A 27,986-nucleotide genomic window follows, 5' to 3' on the forward strand; every position below is an offset into this window, starting at 1 on the left:
TATTTACTTTTGCCTTAATACCAACTTGAGATGACTACCTAGGAGACCTAAAATAATCTAATAGAGGATGATCAACCTAACAGGCTGCTGGTTATTCCTGCTATTGAGAAGTTTCTGAGAATTTGGTCCAATCCCTGTATATTTTAGTGCTGTAAATTAATTTGTTCAAAAAGTAAAACTACTGTACATTTATTATCACTGTATGTATACAGTATGCAACCCCGAGATTCATCTTCCTGCAGACAGCCATGAAACAAAGAAACACCAGAGAAGCTGTTCAAAAAAAACATCAGACACCCGACGCACAAACAAAAAGAACAGATCGAGCAAACGGCAAAAAAACGAGCAAATAACACACAGAATATTAAATGTCAAACTGCAGAGTCCTTGAAACAGTCTATGAATGCACAGTTTAGTTCAGCTGAGTTCAGTTTCATGCAAAGTTGTTGGTTGACTGCAGGCTGGAGAGCCAGTCGGCCACAATCAAAATCGTGCAAAATAGCAATGAGACAAGGAGTAACCAGTAACTATGAACAGCAGAGTCTAGGAATTTATCCTAGGGGAAGGAGGATGACAAAGCTGGAATGTTATTCTGCTACATTCATGTGTAAACTTGACACCCAAAAACAAAGGGTGGAAATTGTGGAATGACAAATTGACCTAATAAATTCAAGCAAATCTATCAATGTGTCACAGCAATGGCTAACAGCCAAAATATTGCTACATATGGGTCCAAAGAGAAGTTCTCACTCTCTATTGAGACGTATTGGAAAATCAGCCTCAATCTATGCTTTTCAAATGAAAATGCTCTGTAAGCTATAACGATATAATAGGTTTGTAAAACTATATTGTAGATTTGATAAATGGTTTGTAAATTATAATTATATTAATCAAAGAGGGCTACAATTTTTCAACACTGAGTAGGAAATCTGTAGAAATTACTATGGAAGTTACTTGTATTTTGTCTATAGATAATATGAAGCCAGGAGGATGATTGTGATGTTTAACTGATTCCTGAAAGTGCCCTTTTTTTTTAAAGCTATTGCTCAAGTTCTCTCTGGGGAATGTTGCGAGCAGGCAAATTACAGGAACTCTATTTTTCTGAGGTTGCTTGCAATCTCCTTGGCTACAGATCAAAGAACATGTTTAAGATGGTTTCGACGTGTGACAAAATGCAACCATGTCCAACTCCTGGTGCATTCAAGCATGGGCTTCTTGTTATCTGAGAAGCTGCAAATGGAACTGAACACCTTGTAATCCTCAGTGAACTTTCTTCTAGGTACATGTCACTGGTTGAATCCAATATACAGTATACAGTATTTCCACGAAAAACTCCTGCAGCAGTGATGCATCAGATTAAAAGCAACAGACACCATCAAATATCCAGGCCATGCTCTTTTCTCGCTGTTGCTATAAAGTGGAAGGTACAAATGCCTCAGGATTCGGACCACCAGGTTCAAGAATAGTTACTACCCCTAAACCATCAGGCTCTGGAACAAAAGGGGATAATTGCACTCATTCTATTTCTCGTGTTCCCACAACCGATGGTCTCACTTTAAAGAGTCTTTATCTTGTTATTTTGTTCTAGTTGTTTATTGCTATTTGTTTATATTTGAATTTGCGCAGTTTGTCATCCATTGATCCTGTTTACAGATTTACTAAGCATGCCCACAGGAAAAAGAATCTAGGGGTTGTATGTGGTGACATGTATGCACTCTGATAATAAATTTTACTTTGAACTTTCTGAATTTTGAATGAGCGGATAACAACAAGTGATCTTCCTTTGTGTTTAGAACATAGAATAGTACAGCACATTACAGGCCCTTCGGCCCACAATGTTGTGTGCCGACCCTCAAACCCTGCCTCCCATATAACCCCCCACCTTAAATTTCTCCATATACCTGTCTAGTAGTCCCTTAAACTTCACTAGTGTATCTGTCTCCACCACTGACTCAGGCAGTGCATTTCACATACCAACCACTCTCTGAGTGAAAAACCTTCCTCTAATATCCCCCTTGAACTTCCCTCCCCTTACCTTAAAGCCATGTCCTCTTGTACTGAGCAGTGGTGCCCTGGGGAAGAGGCACTGGCTGTTCACTCTGTCTATCCCTCTGAATATCTTGTACACCTCTATCATGTCTCCTCTCATCCTCCTTCTCTCCAAAGAGTAAAGCCCTAGCTCCCTTAATCTCTGATCATAATCCATACTCTCTAAACCAGGCAGCATCCTGGTAAATCTCCTCTGTACTCTTTCCAATGCTTCCACATCCTTCCTATACTGAGGAGACCAGAACTGGACACAGTACTCCAAGTGTGGCCTAACTAGAGTTTAATAGAGCTGCATCATTAAATCGCGTTACTTAAACTCTATCCCTCGGCTTACGAAAGCTAACACTCCATAAGCTTTCTTAGCTACCCTATCTACCTGTGAGGCAACTTTCAGGGAGCTGTGGACATGTACCCCCAGATTCCTCTGCTCCTCCACACTACCAAGTATCCTGCCATTTACTTTGTACTCTGCCTTGAAGTTTGTCCTTCCAAAGTGTACCACCTCACACTTCTCCAGGTTGAACTCCATTTGCCACTTCTCAGCCCACTTCTGCATCCTATCAATGTCTCTCTGCAATCTTCGACAATCCTCTACATTATCTACAACACCACCAACCTTTGTGTCATCTTCAAACTTGCCAACCCACCCTTCTAACCCCACATCCAGGTCATTAATAAAAATCACAAAAAGTAGAGGTCCCAGAACAGATCCTTGTGGGACACCACTAGTCACAACCCTCCAATCTGAATGTACTCCCTCCACCATGACCCTCTGCCTTCTTCAGTCAAGCCAATTCTGAATCCACCTTGCCAAACTTCCCCGGATCCCATGCCTTCTGACTTTCTGAATAAGCCTACCGTGTGGAACCTTGTCAAATGCCTTACTAAAATCCATGTAGATCACATCCACTGCACTACCCTCATCTATATGCCTGGTCACCTCCTCAAAGAACTCTATTAGGCCTGTAAGGCACGATCTCCCCTTCAGAAAGCCATGCTGACTGTCCCTGATCAGACCATGATTCTCTAAATGCCCATAGATCCTATCTGTAAGAATCTTTTCCAACAGCTTTCCCACCACAGACGTAAGGCTGTGGTAAGACATTTGCTTGTCTCTAGTTGATAGCTCCATTGCTTCAATGTGAATCTTCTCTGCTATATGCTGTCTTACACCATTCTAACTTTTCCTGCCCTTTTGTCCTTATTTTTGGCTAAGCATATACTGAGGACTGGAGCTAGGTAGATGGATCCCAAATCCTTTGCTGTATCCACTGCATTCCCTTGTTCCGTGATCTCAAGTGCAGTGAGTCTTCTTAGCTCTTGCATGGCATTTGGAATGTTGTGGACATAATGAGATGGCTGAGATGTATCATTGGTGGAGGTAGTGGAAATACTTTGGCCTGGGTCTCCATCATCATCAGATCTTGAGTGGGCCCTTCCAGTGCTTTGAGCCACCCCACCCCAGCAACCTAGACAAACCCGATGAACCCTAACCTAATCACGGGTCAACTTGCAATGACCAATTCACATAGCCAATATGTCTTTGGGCTGTGGAAGGAAACCAGAGCACATGGGAAAAATGGGAAAAACCAATGCATTCCAAGGGAAGGATGTGCAGACTCCTTACAGAACGGTGCTGGAATTGAACTCTGAACTCTGGAATGCTGAAATAGCTTTGCACTAACCATTACACTACCATGGCACCCAACTCCCTCACCAATTGGTCAATTGTTCACCACATTAGGACTTTATTACCTGGAGCATAGAAGAACTAGGAGAGATTTGAGGGGTATACATCAGGTAAGCAAGATTTTGCCACTCAGATTCAGTGAGATGAGAACAAGAGGTCATGGGTTAAGGATGAAAGGTTAAATACTTAAGGAGAACATGATGGGGAACTTCTTCACTCAGAGGGCAGTGAGAGTGTGGAACAAGTTACCAGTGGAAGTGACGGCTGCAGACTCAAGTTCAACATATAAGGGAAGTTTGGTAGGAGCAGTAAGGAGGGCGATGATCCAGATCCAGATAGGACTGGGCAGAATAATAGTTTGGCATGGTCTCAATGGGCCAAAGGTTTTGTTTCTGTGCTGTAGTACTCTATGACTCCACAGCACACTCGTGTCTAGACTACAGTTTTGAGTTGATGTGTGTTCCTTGTAGAGTTACACAGTTTTATCTTTTGAAAGCTGCTCAGTTGCTCTGTGTGCAACAGTGTAGCTACATCAAGTTGGCATCTAATTTTTAGTTACGCTTGGTGCTCCAATCTGGGCACTTTGCTGGATAGGTGGAAATAGTAATGATGGAGTAAGGAACATGCCGATATCTGAGGTTATAGATCATGAAGATTGCTGTTCTGCAGCTACTACTTGGTAGGTAGCCCATTTTGATTTGTAGATTTGTTTGGGAAAATCCCATTAGCATCATGGTACAGCCACACATAATTGGAGTGACTATGAACTATAGGATTTGGAATATGAAGAACTCAACGTGTTTTTTAATGTAATCCGAAGGATCAACCATGCATTATGAAGGAGACTTGGAGGATGCACTACATTCCAGGAGATGTTCTGGATTTCCAACATCTGCAGAATCTTTTGTATTTAGAGGACACACTATTTCAGAACAACTAATATACTATACATAATCAGGACTCTCCGCTTACGGTGGTTGGACCCAAATTTCGGTTTTGTTTGTATAACATAGAATTAACAAATTAATTTTTCTTGAAAATTGTAAATCTGTGGGACAACAAACAACTGTTTATCATGAAGTTAATTTTGTTAACATTTTTAAAGAGTATCATTGACAGGAGAAATCAAGGACACATTTTTCAAGATACATGAATAGCACCAGAAGAATGGAGGCTTGGGAGGGGAGCTCTGGATGATAATTTAAAAATAAAGTATTACAGATGTGAAAAGTAGGAAATAAAACAAGTTCTGGTTACACTCAACAGCTTAAGCTGCATCTGTGGAGAGAGAAAAAGTGGTAATGTTTCAGGACAATTATTTTGATCAAATTACCATTGTGAGCCTAATCATATTTAAATAGTTGAATGTAATCAATAATCATCGAGATTAGTAGATTTGGGGATTCAGGCAAAAGCAATAGATTGCAATGATGGGTAGATAAGAATGATTAGGTTTTAGGGAAAGGAGATGATAGGTCTTGGTGTGAGAACAACTGACATATGGAGTTCTTACAAAATGTCAATGATAATCGTCTGCATTTTTCACAATGGCATACTTAGCTGATCTTGACTTTTTTGATGTATAAATCATATAACTTAGAATCACTGTTTGATATTTATTGACTTTATATTGGTCACATGGGTGTAGTAGGGCAGTGCATGCATGTTAGACTGAAAGAGCCTGGTACTGTGTTGCACTTCTAAAGAAATAAATAAAATTTAACATTTAGTATTGGAAGTTATTGGTGATTAATGGAAGAAGTGTAATTTCTTATGTGAGGATAATTGGAGAGGCAAGAACTGGCAGCAATTGTTAACAGCCGGAACACATGAAAATGGAGCTATGAGGAAATATGAAGAGGAAATGGGAAGCGGAAGAATGCAGGGTGTTAATAAGTAGGCATAGGAGGGGAAATGAAAAGTAAAGGAGAATTAATTTTCTCATATCTTAATAGAGCTTTTTTTTTTGCAATATTAAGTTTCTTCATGAGACAGAAGGGGAAATCCTTCAAAGAAGTAGTCTCTCTGTAACCTCTATCTTTGGAGCCTCAGAACGTACAGCAGGATGGAAGGAGATGGGATAGGTATCAGGCATAGGGTTAAGAAGTGGGATTTTGAGAAAAGAGATAGAGGAGATGCAAAGAAACAAGATGAAATCCTTAAGAAAGCCTTAGATAATTGGTGCTTTGGAGTCTAGACACAATGCCACCTCCCTCAGAATGAACAACTATCAGAACCCAAGTAAGTGTACTTGATGAGATCATGTGGTTTCATTTAGAAATGTTTGACAGGTTAGATGTACATAGACATAAGCACTTGCAGGACTTCTAAAATATACATCAACTATTACCAACCTGATGCACTTTGTTACAGTGACATTTTATTACAGATTCCATTTGGTTACAGATCTTGCACAAAGATGAATGCACACTGCTCATTGCAGTGCAGTTGACTTGACCTTTCAGGAGTAAAGTCATACAATAAATTGACTGAAGTATCCTTTGTTCCTAAAACACAATGGGAAAACATACTTAGTTAAAAAATTATCTTAGTTCAGCTTACTATTAACATTATTTAACTTAATTCCTTAACAGAATGTAAATGTCAAGAAAAAAAATAATTGCCAAGAAAAGAAAATAACTGCCAAGAAATGAGGAGCAGGTTAAGAGTTAACCACAGTGAAGGGTCTGGAGTCACACGTAGACCAGGCAGGGTAAGGACCACATATTTCCTTCCTTGAAGAAACCACACAACCTTATGGTAGTTTAATGGTTTCCCCTTACAGAAGTTAACTTTAATTCTAGGTTGATTTAATTACCTGAATATAATTCCTCATCTCCTGTTATCAAATATAAACTTGTGTCCCTGGAACAATGGTCCAGAGCTCTGGCTGCTGATTGAATAACGTAACCATTGCAACAATTAAGATGCTCTTTCTGCTTGTACACTTCTCTCTACTGTTTCACGTTAATGGCACCAGATCCACATAATCTTTGTCTGACATATCCTAACTACAAACTAGAAAGACAGTTGTTGTATTGGTGGGCTTGATCTGGGTAAGATGTAAAAATGTTAAGTATTAAATGTTCCATCTCAGCATCAACCAGATCTCCCTCCCACCTTAGAGCTGGAGATTAGACACATGGGATTTGAAACCCTAGAATTTAGAACAGAACATCATAATCTGTGCCAAACCATAATACTGAGTTAAACTCTCTTCTGCCTGTACATGATGTGTGTGTGTGTGTGTGTATAGAAGTACAATTGATTTTTGGGCCAAAACGTTGACTGTACTTTTTCTTCCCCATCGATGCTGCCCGACTTGCTAAGTTCCTCCAGCATTTTGAGAGTGTTGCTTGGATTTCCCGCATCTGCAGATTTTCTCTTGTTTGTGAACATCCTGATAAATCTTTTCTACACCCTTTCCAAAGTCTCCACGTCCTTCCTGTAATGGGGTGACCAGAATTGTATACAGGATGTCAGACTGATCAAGACAATGATATTGAAATGGAGATCTGACTCCTAAGTTCAAAAGTTTTTGAACTTAGATCAGATTCAGATGGTTGGATGCTGATGATATTGAACTGAATGTTATTGTGACTAATGAATTATGATGAGGTTTTATGGTAATTTAGACAAATTAAATGAGCAGGTAAAATATGGCAGCAGAAAAATATGGCATAGGTAATGAGAAATTATCTACTTTAGTAGAAAACACAGGAGGAATATGTGGTACCGAAGTGGTGTTAGATTGAGTGTTCTTGTATGCCAGAAGGCAAACATACAGAAACAGCAATAATTTAAAACAGCAAATTGTACATTGTCCTTCAGAGTACAGGAGTTAGGATGTTTGTCCATAATTAGACAGGGCTTTAGTGAAACCATACCTGCTGCATAGTGTGCAAGCTTTATCTCTTTATCTAAGAAAGATACTTGCCAATGATGGTCTGCAACAATTAGCATTATATTTGTATTCATATGTATCCTGATATATAATAGAATTGCTCAATTGGTCTATGATTAACTGTAAAGGAAATTCAAGGAAACAATTTACGATTGGCCAAAAAAACTTTAAAAATTCACATTGTCACACTTTTTCCAACTGTACCTTATTAGACTGACAACTAAACATTTTTGGATGTTTCGACATTTCATAATTTTCAGAAATTCCAGTGATATTTTTCTGCAAAAGATAAACCATTAGTGTAAAGCTGGTTATGTAATTTAATACTCTATAACAAACATAATAAACAAAAGCTACTTGTCATGTACATACTAGGATTCTTAATTCATCAAAAATGACTGCTTTATAATTCTCTAGGATGACTCCAATCCTGCACTTCTTCACTTTACACTTGCATGTGACTGAAGACGTCAGCAGAAGGAGCAGAAATATACTGGTCGCAAGCCTTGGACAAGCTGGAGAAAAGTAACACAACAGGAAATAATCACTTTCACACAACCAATGTATTTCACGATCACATATTATCAGTCTGTAATGCACATGCAAAAACGACAGAGGTTATCTGGCACAGCACAACTTTGCTGGCACTCAGTGTTCAACAGGAATTAGTTACTCTTATTTCCATGTCAGAATCAGAACTAGGTTTAATATCACCAAATGTCATGAAATGTATTGTTATGCAGTCGTACTACATTGCAATATATAATAATAATAAAACTTGCCCAAGCTGCAAGTCTCCCCTCTCCACGCCACTGATGTTGTCCAAGGGAAGGGCATTAGGACCCATACAGCTTGGCACCAGTGTCGTCACAGAGCAATGTGTGGTTAAATGCCTTGCTCAAGGAAACACACACAAGCCTCAGCCAAGGCTCGAACTAGCAACCTTCAGATAACTAAACAAACGCCTTAACCACTTGGCGCGCGCGCACACACACGTCTTGTAGCTTTAGTTTTTGGTCTTGTTTTGTCTGGTGGGATTGGATCTCCTTTCTGGGACACGCGCTAAGACGGTAGCGCGATATTAATATGCAGCAGCCTCTCCGGACTCTGGATTGGGGATTGCCAACCATTACGTGGATTTTCTGGTGTAGTCTGTTTTGTCATGTGCTTTTGTGATATCATTCTGGAGGAACGTTGTCTCATTTTTTAACTGCATTGCATTTCTGGTTTCTAAATGACAATAAACTGAACCTGAATCTGAATATACACATACACATACTTAAACAGTTAACTTAAGTAAATAGTGCCAAAATAAAAATAAAAAAGTAGTGAGGTAATGTTCATGGGTTCAATGACCATTTCAGAAATCTGATGGCAGAGGGGAAGTAGCAATTCCTGAATTGTTGAGTGTGTACCTTCAGGCTCCTGTATCTCCTCCCTGATGGTAGAAATGAGAAGAGGGCATGTCCTGGGTGATGGGGATCCTCAATGATGGATGCAGCCTTTCTCAGCTATTGCTCCTGGAAGATGTCTGGATGCTGGGGGGAGGGGGGCGGGGCGGGCTATCAAGGATGTATCTATCCTTTCTCTGAAACCTTTTGCATACTCTCTTTTTAAAGAAATACAATTCCGTTTTAAGTGTGGAAAAGGTTTACAAACTTTAGAGAGATACTTTGCATCATGTATTCTGTCTTGAAAATACATAGAAAGAGTACTAATTAAGAGTGACTTTAATATCCTTAATCAGTAGACTTGAATCACTACAATGGACTTGCTTGCACTTGGAAAATTTTTGTTTTAACAAAATTTGATAATTCAGTGAATGTATTCAAATATGAAAAGGGTGAGATGTGTGGATATGACAATAAACTCCACTTTTGGCTTTCAAAATGCCTATTCTCATGAAAGTCGCACCACAACTAAGAAATTGCTGCTGGCAATGTTCAGTTAATCACACAATCTCATCATTAAATTAACAAATGCATTCATTCAAAGCAGATAAAAGTGATGCGAGAGATCTATTTTTCTTAGATGACTTAAACAGTCAGGACATTGTTTTAAACTGAGATTGTTTTGTAAAATTTACTGTTTATCAACCTAAGGATATAAGAAGAGTTCAGATACTAAAGATTCAGTGAACAATTCTTTCCTTATTTGGCACACAATTTAGTACTTCATAAAAGGAGGAGGCAGAATTCTGTCTGATTTCCAGTTAAGTACATGACAAAACAGCTTCCACATTTTCCAGCATTTGCAACAAAACAGTAATACTTGATGAATGCCTATACATTACTATAAGTCATTACTTTCCAGAAATCTCTGGAGGTGCATAAAATTTATAATATCTTCTAATTGCTTCAGTTGTCTCTCACCCTGCTGAATAATAGTATAATAGGATATGTTTGATCAGTTAATAGTTTAATCATTGCTTTAAGATTTGAGTGCCAGCATTTCTCAGAACATCGAAACTGATGTGCAGATGATTTATTAACCTAGTTCTATTTACGAAGCTCACATTTCTCTCCAAGGTTGAAATGATGCTGTGTATCAGGGTGGTAATTAGAGTAGGAGATGTCTGTAAGAGATTTCTGGGTCATAAGAGACCATTGAATTAATTTTATCAAGAACTTCGAGATGTGTTTCAAATATGCTGGTCATTGCATGCAAGTTGCAGTACACTGTAGTTGGCAAGACATGTAAGCCTAGAGGCTTGATTGTTGGCAACTGTATTTTGAACAATCACGCAGAAAATAATTTGTATGCTTGTTTTAAATGGGTTTTCATCCATTTCCAGAGGAAGCCCCACCCATTATAAAATTTGGCATGGCATTTTCAAGCATAATTCACTATAACACAGTTGCCAGTTTCCTGGAATCACTTGCATGTGATGGTGTCATCAGTACACGTGACACTCATCATTGTCTTACTGATGGAAGATAAAGCAAGAACAGTGATCTACCTCCAATCTACAAGATGTGTGGTCATATGCACATGTTTTCTTCGGTGACTATGATGATGTTGCACTGGAGGCCTTGAAAAATGCTAACTTCATGCACTGACTGACCTCATCAGTTGCTATCAGCTTTGTAACACAACGATCTATGAGCAACTACCCTAACCATGGACATGAGATTCTGCCCTGTGGATGCCTACTGATCTGCTGAGTTCCTGCAGCATTTTGTGTGTGTTACTTTCCTTCAAACTTTTTATCCACATATATGTAAATAAATGGCGATGGTACATGAGCAGTATCAACGACACATATTCAGCAGCACAGAACGTCACGTTTTGTTATCTAAACCAAAGCCAATCAAATATCTCTACCAATAAATGAATAAATTTTCTACTGAGATTTAAGTAATAGCATTTGATACAGCATTTAGTGTTATTATCTGAAAAAGCAATCTAACTAAATCATTATTTTTACCTTCATAACGGTTAAGTATCAGTACTTTAATAGCTGTTTTAATTGCACTTTTGAAAAATAATAGAGCAATTGCTTTATCAGACACTTTGAAGGAAAATATTTTGCCCTTTATTTTGAATAGTCCAAAGTAAATTGTTTTGCTTTAAACACCATCAATACAATCATGTGTCTTATTATTATTGAGTTCAATTCCTTGTTTAGGCTTTGCCATTATCTCACTAACCTTTACCCCTAGAGCTTCAAGATTTCTGCATTTCCTCCATTTCTGTTTGCTTTATTTCCTCACTTCTCCCCAGCGCATTGCCACTTTGTCATTGACTGCCAACCTTGCGGTACATTACCCCAAAACTCAATTGTGCTCAATGCCGAGATAACATAACCAAAATAGTTGCACTTAGGTGAGATGCAGAGAGAGAGGGCCCTGGAATAGACAATAAGAGAAGATAAGGAAGGGGAGAGGAAATAGCGAGATGAAAGGGGGAGGTGGAAAGTAAGAGGGGGAGAGAAGGAGAGGAAGAGTAAACTGGAAATGGGAGTGAGGAGTAAAGTGAGGGAATGGAGGAAAGAAGGAAGGGAGAGTGGGTGTGATTTAAAAAAAAGAAATGAGAAAGTAAGATAAATGTGTGCTGAGTGAACATGAGACACAAATTTATCAGCAATTCTGATCTGTTTCTTCACCCATCTCTCTCTCTCAGTCCCTCACAGTTTGGTCTTCTCCACATATATGCTCTTTTCCCTCCCTGCCATGCTCCCCCTCCTCCACGTCTTCACTCCATTTAACTCCATTCTTTTTCCCTTCTTCCCCTCCCTCACCCTTTTCGCTCTCTTCACTGTCTCTCGAGAAAGTTGGTGGGGTGGGGGGTAGGGAGATACTCATCTATCTCCAACTGCCAAGGGAGGACTAAGGAGTGGGGTTTGTTTGAAGTCTGTCAACCAGGGGAAAGGGGCTGGAGTTGGTATCAGATGTCGTGATCTGAGTCTGAAGCTGACTGCATGGAATTCAACAGCTGTTGTTGAGGTATGGGTTGATTTGCGGTTAAAAGCAAATTGTCAGGCAAGCCACTATTGTGATTTTTTTAATGTATAATTGACACTTCTCTCATTAGTAAGTGTAAAAATAACAAATAAAAGTACAATATTTACCAATGCATTGGTCATGTGTGGCAATGGAAGTAAATTAACATCTGCATTTAAAAAACATTCAAGCAAACATAAATAACTTTTTAAAAACTTACCATATTCATATATCTCTTGCTCACTTCAATAAAGTGATCATTTTTTGCAAATGATCAGGTCTGTGAAACCAGGATCACATCTCACCTGCACAGGACCCCAGAGCAGGTTCTCCAATATAAAGACTGGGGAATATCACCAAGTTTTTGTTTCACAATGGACTCCACGTAGAGTCCAGCGGATGTGCAGCCAGTCAACGATTTCAGCATTCACATGGGAATGCCCCTTGCAATTAATGTAGCAAGATGATTTATGCGTACAAATTCCCAAATATGTTTAACAGAGCTTCATTGCTTGCTAAGATGTACTATACTGTATAAACTCAACTTGTCCATGCAGTAGCTTATACTTCACTTGAACAAATTCCAATTCAATAACTTTTAAATCAAGGATATGTTTTTCATCATCTTGTTATTAGGCCCAGTTAATTATTTTTCTGAGTCATTTCGTTGCTCCAGATTTGTGGTTTCTCTATAACCAGAAAATTGGGTGATTGTATTATTTGGATAAGCCTGATTTACTTGGATGAAGTTCAGCCATTGGGTAGTATTGATAAACATATTTGGATGTGTTTATGTAAAAGAATGAAATATACTTTTTGTCAAAACAAGGTTATATGTTTGCTACAGTAAATAATACAGTAAATCCAGAACACTGTAGAAAATGTAGCAAGAGGAAACTAATATGCCTGAATTGCAACACATAAATATTGCTGTTGAGAAATATCCTTATTAAGCAACACATGTATAACAAGCACAGATCACTTCCATCCTTTCAAATCTGTTCTGGCAAATTGGTTGATCACCACTGTTGACTCATATTGTTTGTTATTCATACCCAACAAAATTCTTCAGATTATTTAACCCAAAAATCTGTGTAAACCATGAGACTGTGTTCCATTTTCATTAGAAACTTTGAAAATGTGCTGTATATTTAAAGCTGTACTTGCCTTATGTTGAGTTGGCCCGTTCATCTCCACTTGAATCAAAGACAGTATCTGCTTTAGTAATTACCTTCATCATTTCTAACACTTCAGTTAAATCACTCCTTAGCAATTCGGAGTCATAAAACATATGGCAAGAATGTGCAACATGTCTTCTGAATTTCATTTTTTAAGCCTTAGTCTAATTCTGGCAAATTTGAATACCTTTCTGTTGTCAAAATATCTTTTGTTAGATATCAAAAACTGAATGGAGTAGTTCAGATGGGGGTCTGATCAGAACTCAATATAACTGAAGCATAAGTTTCTCTGCTTTTATATTTCAGTTATACTTAAGTTGGAGGTCATTGTACCATTTTGGACTTTTATTTTTTGTGCCAAGCTACTAACATTTATGCTTTGTATGTCTGAAGACCATTTATTCTTCTCCAGATCCTATTTGCTCATCACTGAGAAACTGTTTATATGCCTTTATTCGATCTAAATCGGTTGGTTTCTTTAAACTACACCTAGTATTAAGGGAGCTAGGGCTTTACACTTTGGAGAGGAGAAGGATGAGAGGAGACATGATCGAGGCATACAAGATATTAAGAGGAATAGATAGAGTGGAGAGCCAGCACCTCTTCCCCAGGGCATCACTGCTCAATACAAGAGGACACGGCTTTAAGGTAAGGGGTGGGAAGTTCAAGGGGGATATTAGAGGAAGGTTTTTAACTCAGAAAGTGGTTGTTGTGTGGAATGCACTGCCTGAGGCTGTGGCGGAGGCAGGTACACTAGTGAAATTTGAGAGACTACTAGACAGGTATATGGAGGAATTTAAGGTGGGGGTTTATATGGGAGGCAGGGTTTGAGGGTCGGCACAATAGTGGGCCGAATGGCCTGTACTGTGCTGTACTATTCTATTCTATGTTCTATGTAGTAATGTGCTTATATTATTTTTAATTTTCTGCCCACTCCATCACTTACTGTACTTCCTAACTCACCAAAGCCCTGTATAAATACAGAACAATATCCAATACTTAATTAAATTACTATCTCTTGTAAGTTAGTACTCTTGCTCTGATGACTAACTTTGCTTTATTTTCTTTCTTAACTATTTGCTTCACCGTTGTACTTGCTTTCAGTGACTGATCCTTAAGAACATCCAACCCTCTTCAACACTTCCCAATTAAACAGCATATATATTATTCCCCATCCTGTTTTCCTGTCTAAGTGGAAACTTCAGATTCATCCACATTGTACTGCATTTGCAAAGTTTCTGCTCATTTAGATTTGAAGGCTCTTTGCATCTCCCTTACAATTCACAAATTTACCCTACTGAGCTATACTTAATCCTGCTTGCAACTTTCATCATGAAATCAATTAGCATAACTCCCTGTTTTCTCCTCCCTCATACATACATTCATCCATCCTCCTCTTAAATATATCTGTAAATCTTAAACATCTTTCTTTGTATTATTTCCCATGTTAATCACTCTTTGAATTCCTTCTTCTGCATACCCTTTTGGAGCTCTTGGGGAGCCACATATTGACAGCCTCTAATAATTATCTCCACTGGGGGAAATGTTCCTTTTGTATGTTCCACTGAAATGTTCCAGTGAAATGTTCCACTGTATTAGAAGCCTTCATAATTTTAAAACATCTTGAGGCTTGAAGAGAAACCAGAACCAGTCTGTTCACCATTTCCTCAGTCTGCCCTCATGTATTATCCTTATGAATCTCCTCTGAAGCTCTCCAGTGCTTCTATATCATTTTATTTTTCTCTATACTTGGTAATGCTCTCCTGTGACAGAACTTAGAATGGGGAACTTATTTCAGGAGATTAGTGTTGGGCATGTGATTGACAGGTCCTGCCTAACACATCTGACTGAGTGTCAATAGGCCCTCAATGCTGAGGATATGGCTGGGGAAAGGACTCTCACTAATTCCATCCAAAGAAGGTGGAGGATTTTGTGAAAGTACCAATGATGTTTTCTTTTTCAGTGCATTGAGATTCCAGCTGTAGGTAGCACAGGACTCAGAAGTATATAGGAGATCAAGGATCACTGCTGCACGCTTGACTGAGTTGTATTCCAATCTGAAGTCCTGGATATTCGAACATCCTTTTCTCAATTAATCAAGCACTCTGATGGTACTCGGAAGACAGTAGTGAATTTCAACCTTCAGCCTGCCTTTGTCCAGTGAAACCTCCTAAAATATGACATAGGGTCCACATTTTTCAAGATCCAGCCACCCGGAGAAAAAGATTCCAGGTTGTGCCTGGATCTTTTTTGCTGTGAAACTTCCCTACCAGCTCCTGGAGACTCTTGGCGCTGACTGCTCAAGGCGGGGAAGATGTACTGGGGATGTTACTGGGAGCATGCAGAAGCCTCTGTTGGCAGCAGCAGGAGAACGCCTCCTACCCGCCCCATCAACCTCTGTTCTCTCTGGGAATAAGTCAGCGGCTTTCAAACTTGTCTTCTCAGCCGTCTCAGAGCCCACAAATGGGCAGTGGAATCTATCCCAAGGGATAGCTGAAGAAGAGCATGATATCATTTTATAATGTGACAACCAGAAATGTACACAGTAGTTTAAGATTCACCATGGGTTTAGCATTGCTGTCACACTTCTAAATTCTATGCCTATCCTTCAGTGGTTGGATTTGCTTTACTAACCTGTGGCATATCAGATGTTTCAACTTTTTGTTCTCTACCTCCCAATCAATATCAACACATTCTGCAACCAGCTTACATTTTGAAGTTTGCTAATAATTGCATAGAATTAAGAAAATACCTACTTTGTTTTCCAGTTCTCGACCCTCGTACTAGGAAATTAAAAGCTGAATTTATATGTCTGACATAGAACAGAACAGCACAAAAACAGCCCTTTTACCCCACCATGTTGCTAATCAAACTAATCAAAGTTCAAAGTAAGATTATCAATATATATATACAGTATGCACCCTGAGATTTGTTTTCTTGTCATTCTCAGTAAATACAAGAACCATAATGGAATCAATGAAAACTTGCTTCTGCCTGCATGTGGTCCTTTTCCCTTCATTCTCTGCACATTCATGGTGCCTATCCAACAGTGTCTTAAACACCTCCATTGCACACGCTTTGATGTAACTAATTCAGTTCAACTGTTACTGAGTCTGGTAGCTGCTGAATTTATTTCAGCACTATAGTGTACCGTCTGCCTCCATATCAAATTCTAACTGTCCGGATAAAACTGCACGCATCTGTGAATTTAACAATTTGCAGAAAGCTCCTCTGTTAACTGGTAACATTTTACATATGCCATGTTGCAGCAACACAAAATGAACAGTATACACAGAAACTTTGTATTATGAATACCAGAATCACATCTATGCAAAAAGCAATTTGCATGCTTAGCTTTTGATGCAGCATGAAAGATCATGCAATAGGCTTGAATTAATTAAAGCTTAAATTTGTGATACAGTATGGTCTGATTTTAATCTCTGAGAAGCAAGGTTTTTTCAATTCTGATTTTAAATAGAAAGACATGTTACACAAACCAAACTGGATTTAGATTGATTTGAGTAGCAAATATCCATGAGATTATGGTTGAGACATGCAGGCCTCCCAGATCAAATGAATATTAAGAAATTTATGTTTTTTTTCCAAAGGAAAGAAGGAGATTTGCAAAAGTAAAGTTAGACAGAAAGTGATTTTCCTGTGCTTACCATTTAGCATGGTATACTGGATAATCCACAGTACCGTGAATCGAAGCAATTAGTGATCATTGTCAAACTTCTCTAGTGTAACAATTACACTTCCCCAGATCCATGTATCTCTTCCAATAAACATCAATGCAATGACACAGAGCTTTGACTGTTGGATTAATCCTCTTTAGTCCACTTCATTTTGAATCAGCTCTGGTTGCTGTTGTGCACTTAGTGCCATGACCAGAGAAAGAGACAGAATCTCCGCTTACCCTCGATTTCATTTAGTTCAAGCTTGATTAACTTTAACAAACTTCCGTGACTAGTTGCCAGACTTTCACTTTCGTCTGATGAAAAAAAACTTGGCATCCCATTCTTTAATGTTTTCTGGGCAAAAGTTTAGTACAGTTTAATTGCACTGCAAAGCTTTGCTTTTTACCAATAGTTTTAATATTTTACATTATAGCAATATAATATTTAATATTTTCTTATCAATCAGATAGCATAATCTTATTTAAGGTTTTTAAAGTATATAAAATATATATTGATATAATAATGTGAACATTTAACAATTAACCATATAAACTAGATGCACATGATTTTTTATGTTTGTAAAATATTGTATTAAGCAAATGATTAGATATGACTTGGTGGCAAGATGGTAGAGCTACTGCTTTGCAGATCTATTGACATAGGTTCAATCCTGACCTCAGGTTCTATCTGAGAAGCTTTCATGTTCTTCCTTGATCACATGTGTTTCATTCCACATTCCAGATCAATAGGTTAACTGCATAATGTCCTTAATGTTTAGAATCAAGGGGGAGTTGATGAGAATGTGGGGAAGAATTAAATGGGATTAGTATAACTGGATGTGTTTGATGGTTGACATGAACTTAGTAGGCAAAGGGCCTGCCTCCAGATTCTATAACTGTGTAAAATATTTTAATATATGATTGAAACTAAAAGTGCAAATGTTATATATCAGAAAACTGGAATGAATGATCATCAGATAAACAAAAGAGCTAAAGGCACATGGAAACACCAAACCTCTGCAGAGCCCCTGCAATTTGTTGCTCTTCCCTCAAGGTCACTGGGTCTAATTCCTTGAACTTGCATCCAGCAGCATTGTGGGAGCATCTGCACAAGATGGACTTTATCAGTTCAAGGCTCATCAACATCTTCTCAAAGCAACTGGGGGACAGCCAGCAATGACTGATCTAAAAAAAAGAATTATGTTAATAAAAAGTAAACTACAATGACCCACTTCCTCTCACCTTAGGGCTTGAATTAATAATTGAAATGGACTTCCTTAGTTTTGAAATTGATTTGGAGCCATTTGATACCTTCGAGTGGTTATCTGAAACTTGGGTTGTTCGGCATCCTGAGGAAAAATGGGTTCCTTAAAACAAAATGGTAATTAAAGATATAATGGCATTAACAGACCTGAAACATTAAGGAAGAGTGGGAATTTAAAATTAGCTGCCAGGGGATAAGGAGAAGATATCATCTCAAAATTAGTCCATAAAAGGGTAGGGCAGTTGGAGTCAAAGGCACAATATACATGGATGGAATTGGGGGACAATGGGAGAAAAATTGAATCATAGAAGGAATGAAGGGATATATAATGACTGAGTATTTTCTATCTAAGAAAATGTGCTTCTATAAAGATGGAAACTGAAGTTACTTTGACAGCTATATCTGTGTCTCTACTTTTATGCCAGTGTCCAAAGTAGAAAAGCCAACTGAATGGAGTGATGAATTCAGATACAGAAGGATGGATAGAAATGACTAACACTTTTTTTTAAAAAGCGCGCAGACAACCACAGATTAGTGAGACTGAAACTGGAAAGTGGAGGGTTTATTTTAGGACTAGCAAAAAAAAAGAAACAAAATTGATTGATATGTGGAAGAGTATGACCCAATGAATAAAACTTAGTATATATATTTAGAAATACAAAATTTAGAGATTTATTTAAGAATAAAGATTGTTTGAAAATGTATAAAAATGGAAAGGACAAAACACTTGATAATATAATTTTAATCAGTAAAGATGAAATGCTAAGTAAAGATAATGAGGAAGGCAATATAACACAAAACATACAATTTTAAGGAGGGTGGTGGGAGTATATATACACAAATGACAAGAATTCCTTCAAGGATGTGGGTCTGCATGGATTGGCATTGTCTACTTTTGATTAACTGGTAAGAAGCTGTTTTGGATTCTTATAGGTCATGCTGGCTTTTTTTAAAATGCTGAATAAGCATCTATTGTAGATCTGTTGCAGCTTCACCAGGTTAACACCTGGTGTACAGTTGCCTTTGCTCCCAACATGCCTTTCTGCACTCATTGCACCAGGATTATTTCCTTGGTTTAAACACTGTAAAGAATGTTACCCTTGGCCAAAAAGTAATAGATTGCAGTTGCATATAGATTAGGAGGAGTCTGATATCAACTTCAAGATATGATTCTGACACACTTGCTGGATTTGTCTGTGGGGTAGTTCAAATGGTTGAGAACTTTGTAGGATTAAATGGGAGAAATTTACTGTGTCCAAATTTGGAGATGATGCCAACGTCAGATGGTCTAACTTTTTTTTAACCTAGTAATTATATTAATTGCCATTTCAAAGGCAATTAAAATTAGTAATTCCTCAGCAGGTCTTAAATCACACAGATCAAGATGACATAATGTAAGATTCCCATACTTAGCAGACATTAGTGGACCAGAGAAGAATTTACAACCAGCTGGTATTTTTATTATTACCAAAATGATTTTAATTGAAATCAGATTAACCACATGTAAATTTCTCAGCTGCTGTAACAAAATTTGAACTCAGATCTTGATTGTCAGCTCAAGCATTGTACCATTACTGATTTCTATTTATTCTATCTAGGGCTTCAGATTTCATAAACTTCAATTAAGCTTCCTCTGCTCAAACAAACCAACTCCAGATTCTTTAAGCAGTTTAACCAGTCTTTTCTCACTGTTAATATGTTACCACTGCTAGCCACATCTATTTGGCATAATCTCTTGTGAACAGAACTGTATGAAGTACTGAAGCCAATTATGCATACAGTAATACAAACTCACTGCTCACATTTTCAACGTAAGTATCCTATATAACAGAAAAAATTACAGGAAATATCCAGGTCAGGCAATGTTGATGGTGAAAGGGTTAACATTTTACATTTTTTTCTAATGAAAATACATCACCTGAAGGCTTTTTTAAAATCACGTAACGAATTGAATGTTAAAACTACAGAAAAAAAGGTTGGAAAGATCAAAAACCGAACAAGATAACCTCTTGCATTTACCTCACAGCTCCAGGATTTTCTCACCTCCATTTCCTGGAATTTACACTTGGACAGTTCAATTACTGCTATTCTTCAAGGCACTACTGTCTGTCATTTAGTCTTTTGTCTCTGTTATCTAGCAGTCATTTCCATTGTTGACATTACCTTTCATCTTTCCAATACAAAACACATTCAGTTCCCGGGTCTGATGATAGGTCATCCATTTAAATGTTGCGTTTTGCTTTCAGTTTATTTCAAGTTTTTAGAATCTGTTTTACTTTTCACAGTATCCATATGGTTTTGTAAAAATCATTTTGACCAGCTCAGCTATGAAGAAACTGAAGATGCTTTGTTCATTTTGGTATATGATTAGAAAGTCCCTATTTCCCCACCTCTCACAATCCTCCCAGATTATGTGTATTCCCTTGCCTTGTTTTCACTTCAACAAACACTTTAGTTCACATTCCCTTTGCTCCAAACTTCAATGGCCATGTTGCTGCTCTTTTGTCTACCCAAAAGTTTTGCAGTCCAAGTAGTTGCCCATGACTGAATGTTGTGAACTGGTAGATTCAAGGGCCTGGACCTAGGGGCTTAGATTTGGTGCATTTGTTGCAGACACACTAAGGAGAAAGCCCACAGTTTAGTGGCTACCTACTCGAAACTCGAGTATGCTACTCGAAAACCTCAGACTCTTTGCTCATGGAATAAGAAAAACTGAAGGGATATACATAAATAAACTCAGAAATAGAATATGGTTCACACCACAAATTATAATATTTACATTTGTAAATTAAGAATAGTATAAATACGAACAAAAGGTTTATTCAAAAAAACTAATTCCAGCACACTGTTGCACTCAAACATTTATTTTTAAAACTGATATTCTATAATCCAACAAGACAAATTAACTTTTTTTTAACAAGATTTTGATAGATAAAAGTTGTTCGACTATGTATTTGTCCTGGCTTGATTTCAATATGTACCTTGAGTTCAGGAGAAACATCATTTGGTGCAGGTACTCTGGATATGAATAGCGTAGAGAAGCAGGTTCAATTGCTTGAAGATGTTGCATACTCACTCCATACATAGCTTGTGAAATTATTTGCTGATGACAGTTACCTAACCCTCCAGTAAGTCACAAATGGTGATTGAGATAAGTTGACTGAAATTGCCTTCATCAGCACTGCATGATTTTTTGTTCAAAAAGGCCAACTAAGTGCATTGCAAGTTGCATGGTTAAATGATCTCAAATAAAGTGTGGAGAGCTTCTTTAAAAGCAGTTTAAGCACCAAGTGGTATCTTATTCACTTTAAGCTTTATTATAAAGAAACCATGCTTAGACAGATAAAAGGAATTTAAACAACTTGCTCAGACAAAACATTGAAATATTTCACACATTTTCTCTTGTATATTTTCTATATTTATAGAACCAATTTAAATGGCATTTAACTTCATCTTTAAAAACTTTAACAGTTAACAGCTACTACACCAAGCATTATCAAACTATTATTCTCAAAGAAATTACCCACTATCAATAACATAGGGATATTTTAAAATGTATTTTACACAATTACACAAACTTTTTACCAAGCAGAAAATGTCGTAGGAATTGGGATAAATATCATGTAATTAAATTACTTAGGAGTAGGAAGACAGAGCACAGATCCAGACTTCTGTACTGAAGTACTATTCCAATAAAAAAATAAACACAAGTATCTTGAAACAATCATTTAAAAAGTATTTTTTATTTGAGCAGCTACAAGTACAAGAATTTCTCCAATCTTTCTTTGCCAGTTCCTTATGTCTTTGGATACTTCACACCATAGCTCTCCGTGTCTCGGTTCTGCATTTTCACATCGTCTTTTCACTTCCTCATGTTGTTCCTGTAGAAGGAACAGATGAAAGTTCACCTGAGATTCAATTTCCCTGAAAAACCATCCGAACTGATGTAAAAGAATGTTTTGTCTAAAACATAGACAAAATGTATCTTTGAAGTTGAGCATTTTTATTTTCTATACATTACTCCTGCATTCTGAATTGCACAATTGTTGCCCAAAACTATCGATTTTACTGGTGTTACATACAGCGCAGAAGACAGGGTTGTTGGCCTGATTGTTCATGTAGACCAAGTTGCCCGACTGAGTTAATTCCATTTGTCTGTATGTAGTTGGCCATATCTTTTTAAAACTTTCATTTCACATACCTATTTAACTATCTTTTCAATATCATAATTATACCCTCTAACACTTCAGCTACAGTACTGTGCAAAAGTCTTAAGCACACATATAATGAGTTAGGGTGCCTAAGACATTTGCAGAGTACTGTAGTAATTTTATGTATCCTAGTGTACTGCTGCTGCTAAAAAGCAGACTTCATGACTTACGTGAGTAATGATAAACCTGATTCTGACATGGGTCTCCATTGTGGACTGGAAGTGGGAAGGGGACAGGGAGAAGTGAATCTCGGTTGGGGGAGGGAAGGGGAAGCACCAGACATTCTGTAATGATTAATAAACCAATTGCATGGATTCAAATAATCTTGCCTGGAGTCTCCTCCTGCGCCACCCCACCCGTCACTCCTTCTCTGCCACCTATACCCCAACATGATGCTCCACCCTCGCCATTTCAAACAGCCTTTGCTCCCACCAGATTTGCAAACTCACTCTTTGCTCCACATTGACAAATACAATACTATGCAAAAGTTTTAGGGGAGAAAAGGGCAAGGCTATTTGTTTTCTAAAACTTAAAATCACATTATATACCATCTTCAACTACATCAAACAACTGCACTGCCACACCACTTTTGTTCACTTTTCTGTGATTTATTGCACATCATAAATCTCCATTTATCCTAAACTAACCCACCATGAAAGATTAAAAAACAATTAGCTGGTTGAGTACTGGGGCTACTTCAAAATGTTTAAATGCCCCAAATCCTATTTGTTTATCCTCCCCACACTAGTAATAATACATTGCAGCATTTATTAAAAGCATATGCAAATGTTTTATTCAATATTTTCAACTGAATAGCTGCTTATACATTCATATCTTTCATGTTTCAATACTTGAGCCTTGCAAATTTCATATCCTATTCATTTTTACATTAGAGCCAGAAGACTCTTAAATGGACTATAAATTTAATTAGGTGCTCATTAGCTTCCTTCTCTCATTCATGCAGCCTACCAAAATTCAGATAATGAAATCCTTCAAAAATCCAAGTTACAATGCAAACAAGGATTTGAATTTTTCCGATTTAATGAGTTCAAAAAAAAAGCTGCCTTGCCTGAAGGCTTACTTGGAAATTTTACTCTTCCCACCTGTAAATCTCCATGCTGACAATTATCAGCCAAGCAGAAAGCGCATTTTCAATCAATTTACTTCAAGAATGCCACACATGATTTTCAAAATGCAGATCTGGATTGCTGACGTATTTAATTTTTTCAATGGCTTTTTAGTGGTATTATATTATGAAAAATATTTCTATAACTTTGAAGAAGCATATTATCATTAATTTCATTTTAATTGCAGTATAGAAGCCAACTGCTGATATATCTATTGACTGAACTGTTTTGGATAATACTTGATTTTACTGAACAAAAAACTGAAAAATGCCCTACTGAGATAAACATAAAAAATTAAGAATTTTTATATTAAATACAGAACTCCTTCAGAGATGCAGTGATAAACCTTTAGTTACCTCAGTGCCATGCTGCAACTCAAACTTGTAAAATAGAGCCCAAGCATCTCCAAGGTCAGGGTCAATTTTCACAGTTCTGTGGAACCATTCTCTAGCTTTGGTTATTTTACGTTCACTCCAAAATAATCTGGAAAAAAAGTAATTGGAAAACAAATAAAGTCAGTTTTCATGATCTCCTGTGCTCCAATCTTCTAAAAGACTGAGCAGATATATTAGTTGCTTGAACTAATGAAGGACAGGTACATAGAGCAAATGACAACAAAGGCACTAGAACGAGTAATCAGATGAATAAATTCCACAGATAAGCTTGTAAATTAAAAACTATTTTCATGTTAATAAATATTTTGTGGAACTTTAGTCAAATCAACCTTCTGCTGTGCAGTTATTTAAAATTCAGTCAGAACATTCATAACCTTGTTGCCATTCACAAGAGATACATTTTGTAAACACACTGATATCTTCAACAATTTCAACTTCTATAGAACCACCAACATTGCTTTTGTCTGAACTAATCTGCTGTTTAAATTCTCAAGGACACTTTGTTAACTCTAAACCCAACCATTTCAACACTCTTGACCTTCTGTAAAATTGTGCAGAAATCCTATTTTGCATGTTTTTAAAAAAAATTCCAGCACAAAATCTGCTGCTAAGGCATTTATGTATGTTCACTCCATGGAATGCATGGGTTTTCCTTGGGTGCTTCAGTTTCACAGTCCAAGGTACCAGATAAGTTAATTGGTGACTGCAATTTGTCATGTGATTAGATCGGGGCTATTGGGGCTACTGAGATGGCACGGCTTGAAGGGCCAAAAGGACCTACTCCACACTGTATCACTAAATTTAAAAAAAATAAACGCTATGTGGTTGATGATGAGACCAACATTTAATGCCCATATCCTTAAACTCTTAAACTGAATGGCTTATTAGGACACTTGAATGGATAATTAAGAGTCAACCACACAACTGGGACTTTGGAGTCACAAACATGCCAGGCTAGACAAGCACACTCCCGCAAGGACACCACAATAATCTGCCAATTTCATTACAGTGAATGGCATTGTATTTCAAGTTAATTACTATCTGAATTTAAATTACCCAGATCCCATAGTGGGACTTTAACTCATTTGAAGTCGTGTCTAGGCTACTCATTTACTAAAATAAAAGTAGTTCTGGAGTTAATCGCTGCATCATCTCATGCTCACTAACCTACATTACACTAGTGAAGCAACAAATGATTGTGCATCCTTGTTTCCAGAACCAACCACAGCCTCATCTGTCAATCTGTTACAGACAACTGCAGTCACAAAACTCTCATTGATACATGTGCTTCTCCAATTCTGGTCTCATCATTTTTCTCAAAATTAATTGTTTCAAAACTGCCAAAATTCCTTCAACTGTCAAGGAACCAATCTTCCTTTCCTCTAAGATGCTCCTGGTAGCTTATTTAGGTCAATTACCTTAAAATCTCTTGTGGCTTACCAACACATTTTATTTGCTAATTTTATGAAATACCTTATGACATTTTGTTAACTATCCATTCAACCCACCTATACAACTAGTCAAGATACAACTGTGCCACCTGCAGATCACTCACTACTGTATCCACCGAAATGTAGCACAGGCAAAATTTTTCAACCCAAATATTTATATTATTAAAAGCTGCTGTTATTGCACCAGAAGACAGCATCAGCACACCTTGCAGAAGAGCAGTACATCTGTGATAGAATCTCTCAAAAAAAATCCATGTTCCAACTGCATATGCCCAGAAGCCAAAAAGATTCTCCAGAGTTCTTAAGAATACTGATGCAAATTTCACTTTCATTAGCATGATAAATTCTAAACCATTGTTATTAATGCTGAGAACAGAAATAAATAGTAGCTACTTAAAATTCATTGCATTAAAGAAATAACACGGAATACTTGCATCTCTTTTGTTAGTCTTTTAAGGCAATAGAGATTTACACAAAACTACATGTTTGGAGTTCATTGATTTTGATCTCAAAAAAGTAATCCAATAATTGAAATTTCACTGCTCAGCTAAATTTTCACGTTCAATTAATAGTTAATTGTAGATATTTGTTAAGTACAGTTGCAAGAAAAAGTTTGTGAACCCTTTGTAATTACCTGCTTTTCTGCATTAATTACTCAAAATGTGGTCTGATCTTCATCCAAGTCTCAACAATAGACAGTCTCTCTAAACTGATAACATACAATTGCACTTCTCATCAATGACACCATTTAAACAATCATTCTAGGTTCAAAAACAGTATGTGAAACTCTGGGGTAATGCCTTCTACAAAAGCTATTTGGAGTCAGGTATTCAAATCAATGAGATGAGATTGGAGATGAGGTTGTAGAGGTACCCTGTCTTATAGACACACAAAGTAAGGTTACTGATGGAGCCTTCTCTTCTCAAGATGTTTATGTGCACCATGCCTTAATCAGAATAACTTTCAGAGGACCTGAGACAAAGAATTGTAGAGCTGCATGAAGCTGGAAAGGCTACAAAAGCATTCCTAAAGACTTGTGAATTCATCAGCCCACAGTACAAGAAATTGTCTACAAATGGAGGAAATTTAGTACTGTTGCTACTCTCCCTGGAGTGAGCGTCCTGCAAAGATCACACCAATAGCACAATGTGTAATGCTGAAGGAAGTGAAAAAGAACCCAAGGGTAACAGCAAAAGACCTCCAGAAATCTCCAGAACTTGCTGAAGTCTCTGTTTATGCATCTCCTACAAGAAAAACACCAAAGAATGGTGTTTACAGAAGAAACCACTGCTCTCCAAAAATAACATTGCTGCAAGTCTCAAGTTTGCAAAAGACCACCTGGATAATCCACAACATTTCTGGGATAATGTTCTGTGGACAGGGGAGACAAAAGTTGAACTTCTTGGCAGAAGTGCACACTGCTAAGTGTTGAGGAAAAAGGGCACAACACACCAACACCAGAACTTTATCCCAACTGCGAAGCATGGTGGAAGGTGCATCCTGGTTTGGGGCTGCTTTCTGCCTCAGGGCCTGGACAGCTTGCAATCACTGAGCATATAATGAATTTAAAATTGTATCAAGGCATTTTACAGGAGAATGTCAGGGTAACAGTCTGTCACCTGAAGTTGGATGATGCAACAAAACAATAATCCAAAACAAGAATAGAACAGAACAGTTTAAAGGAAGAAAATTAGTGTTTTAGAATGACCAAGTTAGAGACCAGACCTTAACCCAATTGAGGTGCTGTGGCATGACCTGAAGAGGGCTATTCGTGTAAGGTGTGCCTGAAATACTGATGAATTGGAACAGCTTTGTATGGAATAATGGTTTAGAACTCCCCCTCACTGTTGTGCAAATCTGATCAACAGCTACAGGAATTACTTGAAGGAGGCTACAGCTGCTTAAGGAGGTTCCATCAGTTATTAAATACAAGAGTTCACATACCTTTCCAGCCTGGATTGTGAATGATTAAAGAATGCATTCACGTTTTTTTGTGAGTCATTAGTTTAGGCAGATTGTGTCTATTATTGAGATTTGGATGAAGATCAGACCTCATTTTATGAATAATTAATGCAGAAAACGAGGTAATTGCAAAGGGTTCACAAACTTTTTCTTGCAACTGTATATAGACTAGATATAATTTCCCAGTTTTTAAAAATATATTTAGTTCTGTGGTAAGTTTACATCACTGTTTAACAATTATTCCAACTTTATCTCGTGTAGATATAGAACTAGCATCCAACCAGACAGGAACTCAATCTTTTTTAGTTTGCTATTTTAGGAACATTACTTTGTCAGGTCAATTCAGATTTCACATATGTACTGTCTTTCCATAAATTCATCATTATAGTCAGATTTTCATTTGCCACAATGCTAATTCTGACAATGCGATGATCTCGTACACCATTGCTACATTATTAACACTCCATGCAAAAAGGACAAGCAAGTCAACGTACTTTGCCACTGCCAGGAGGACATGAGGATCATGCTCACATTTTTTGAGAGCATCGACGCTTTTGGTCTTCCTTTGTGGTCTTGCTTCCAGGAAAACTGCTTCAGCCCAGAGTATACCTACAATTATAACATTTGGGCATTTAAT

At 37.5% G+C, this 27,986-nt stretch overlaps 1 protein-coding gene and 1 long non-coding RNA gene across 5 annotated transcripts in view; one reads left to right on the top strand and one right to left on the bottom strand.

Annotated features, from left to right (window-relative positions):
* LOC132399824 (uncharacterized) overlaps positions 1-27,986 on the top strand; it is a 150,032-nt gene that overhangs the window by 110,331 nt on the left and 11,715 nt on the right. The window lies entirely within an intron of this gene.
* prpf6 (PRP6 pre-mRNA processing factor 6 homolog (S. cerevisiae)) overlaps positions 21,498-27,986 on the bottom strand; it is an 87,546-nt gene continuing 81,057 nt past the window's right edge. The window contains exons 19-21 of the mRNA XM_059980613.1: positions 27,844-27,958; positions 23,898-24,024; positions 21,498-22,084 (exon numbers count right to left, since the gene is read on the bottom strand). Coding sequence (XP_059836596.1) covers positions 21,932-22,084; positions 23,898-24,024; positions 27,844-27,958 — 395 coding nt within the window. The 3' untranslated portion in view covers positions 21,498-21,931. The remainder of the gene's footprint in view (positions 22,085-23,897; positions 24,025-27,843; positions 27,959-27,986) is intronic.

This window comes from Hypanus sabinus, chromosome 9, assembly GCF_030144855.1.
Source record: "Hypanus sabinus isolate sHypSab1 chromosome 9, sHypSab1.hap1, whole genome shotgun sequence".
In the NCBI taxonomy this organism is placed as follows: Eukaryota; Metazoa; Chordata; class Chondrichthyes; order Myliobatiformes; family Dasyatidae; genus Hypanus; species Hypanus sabinus.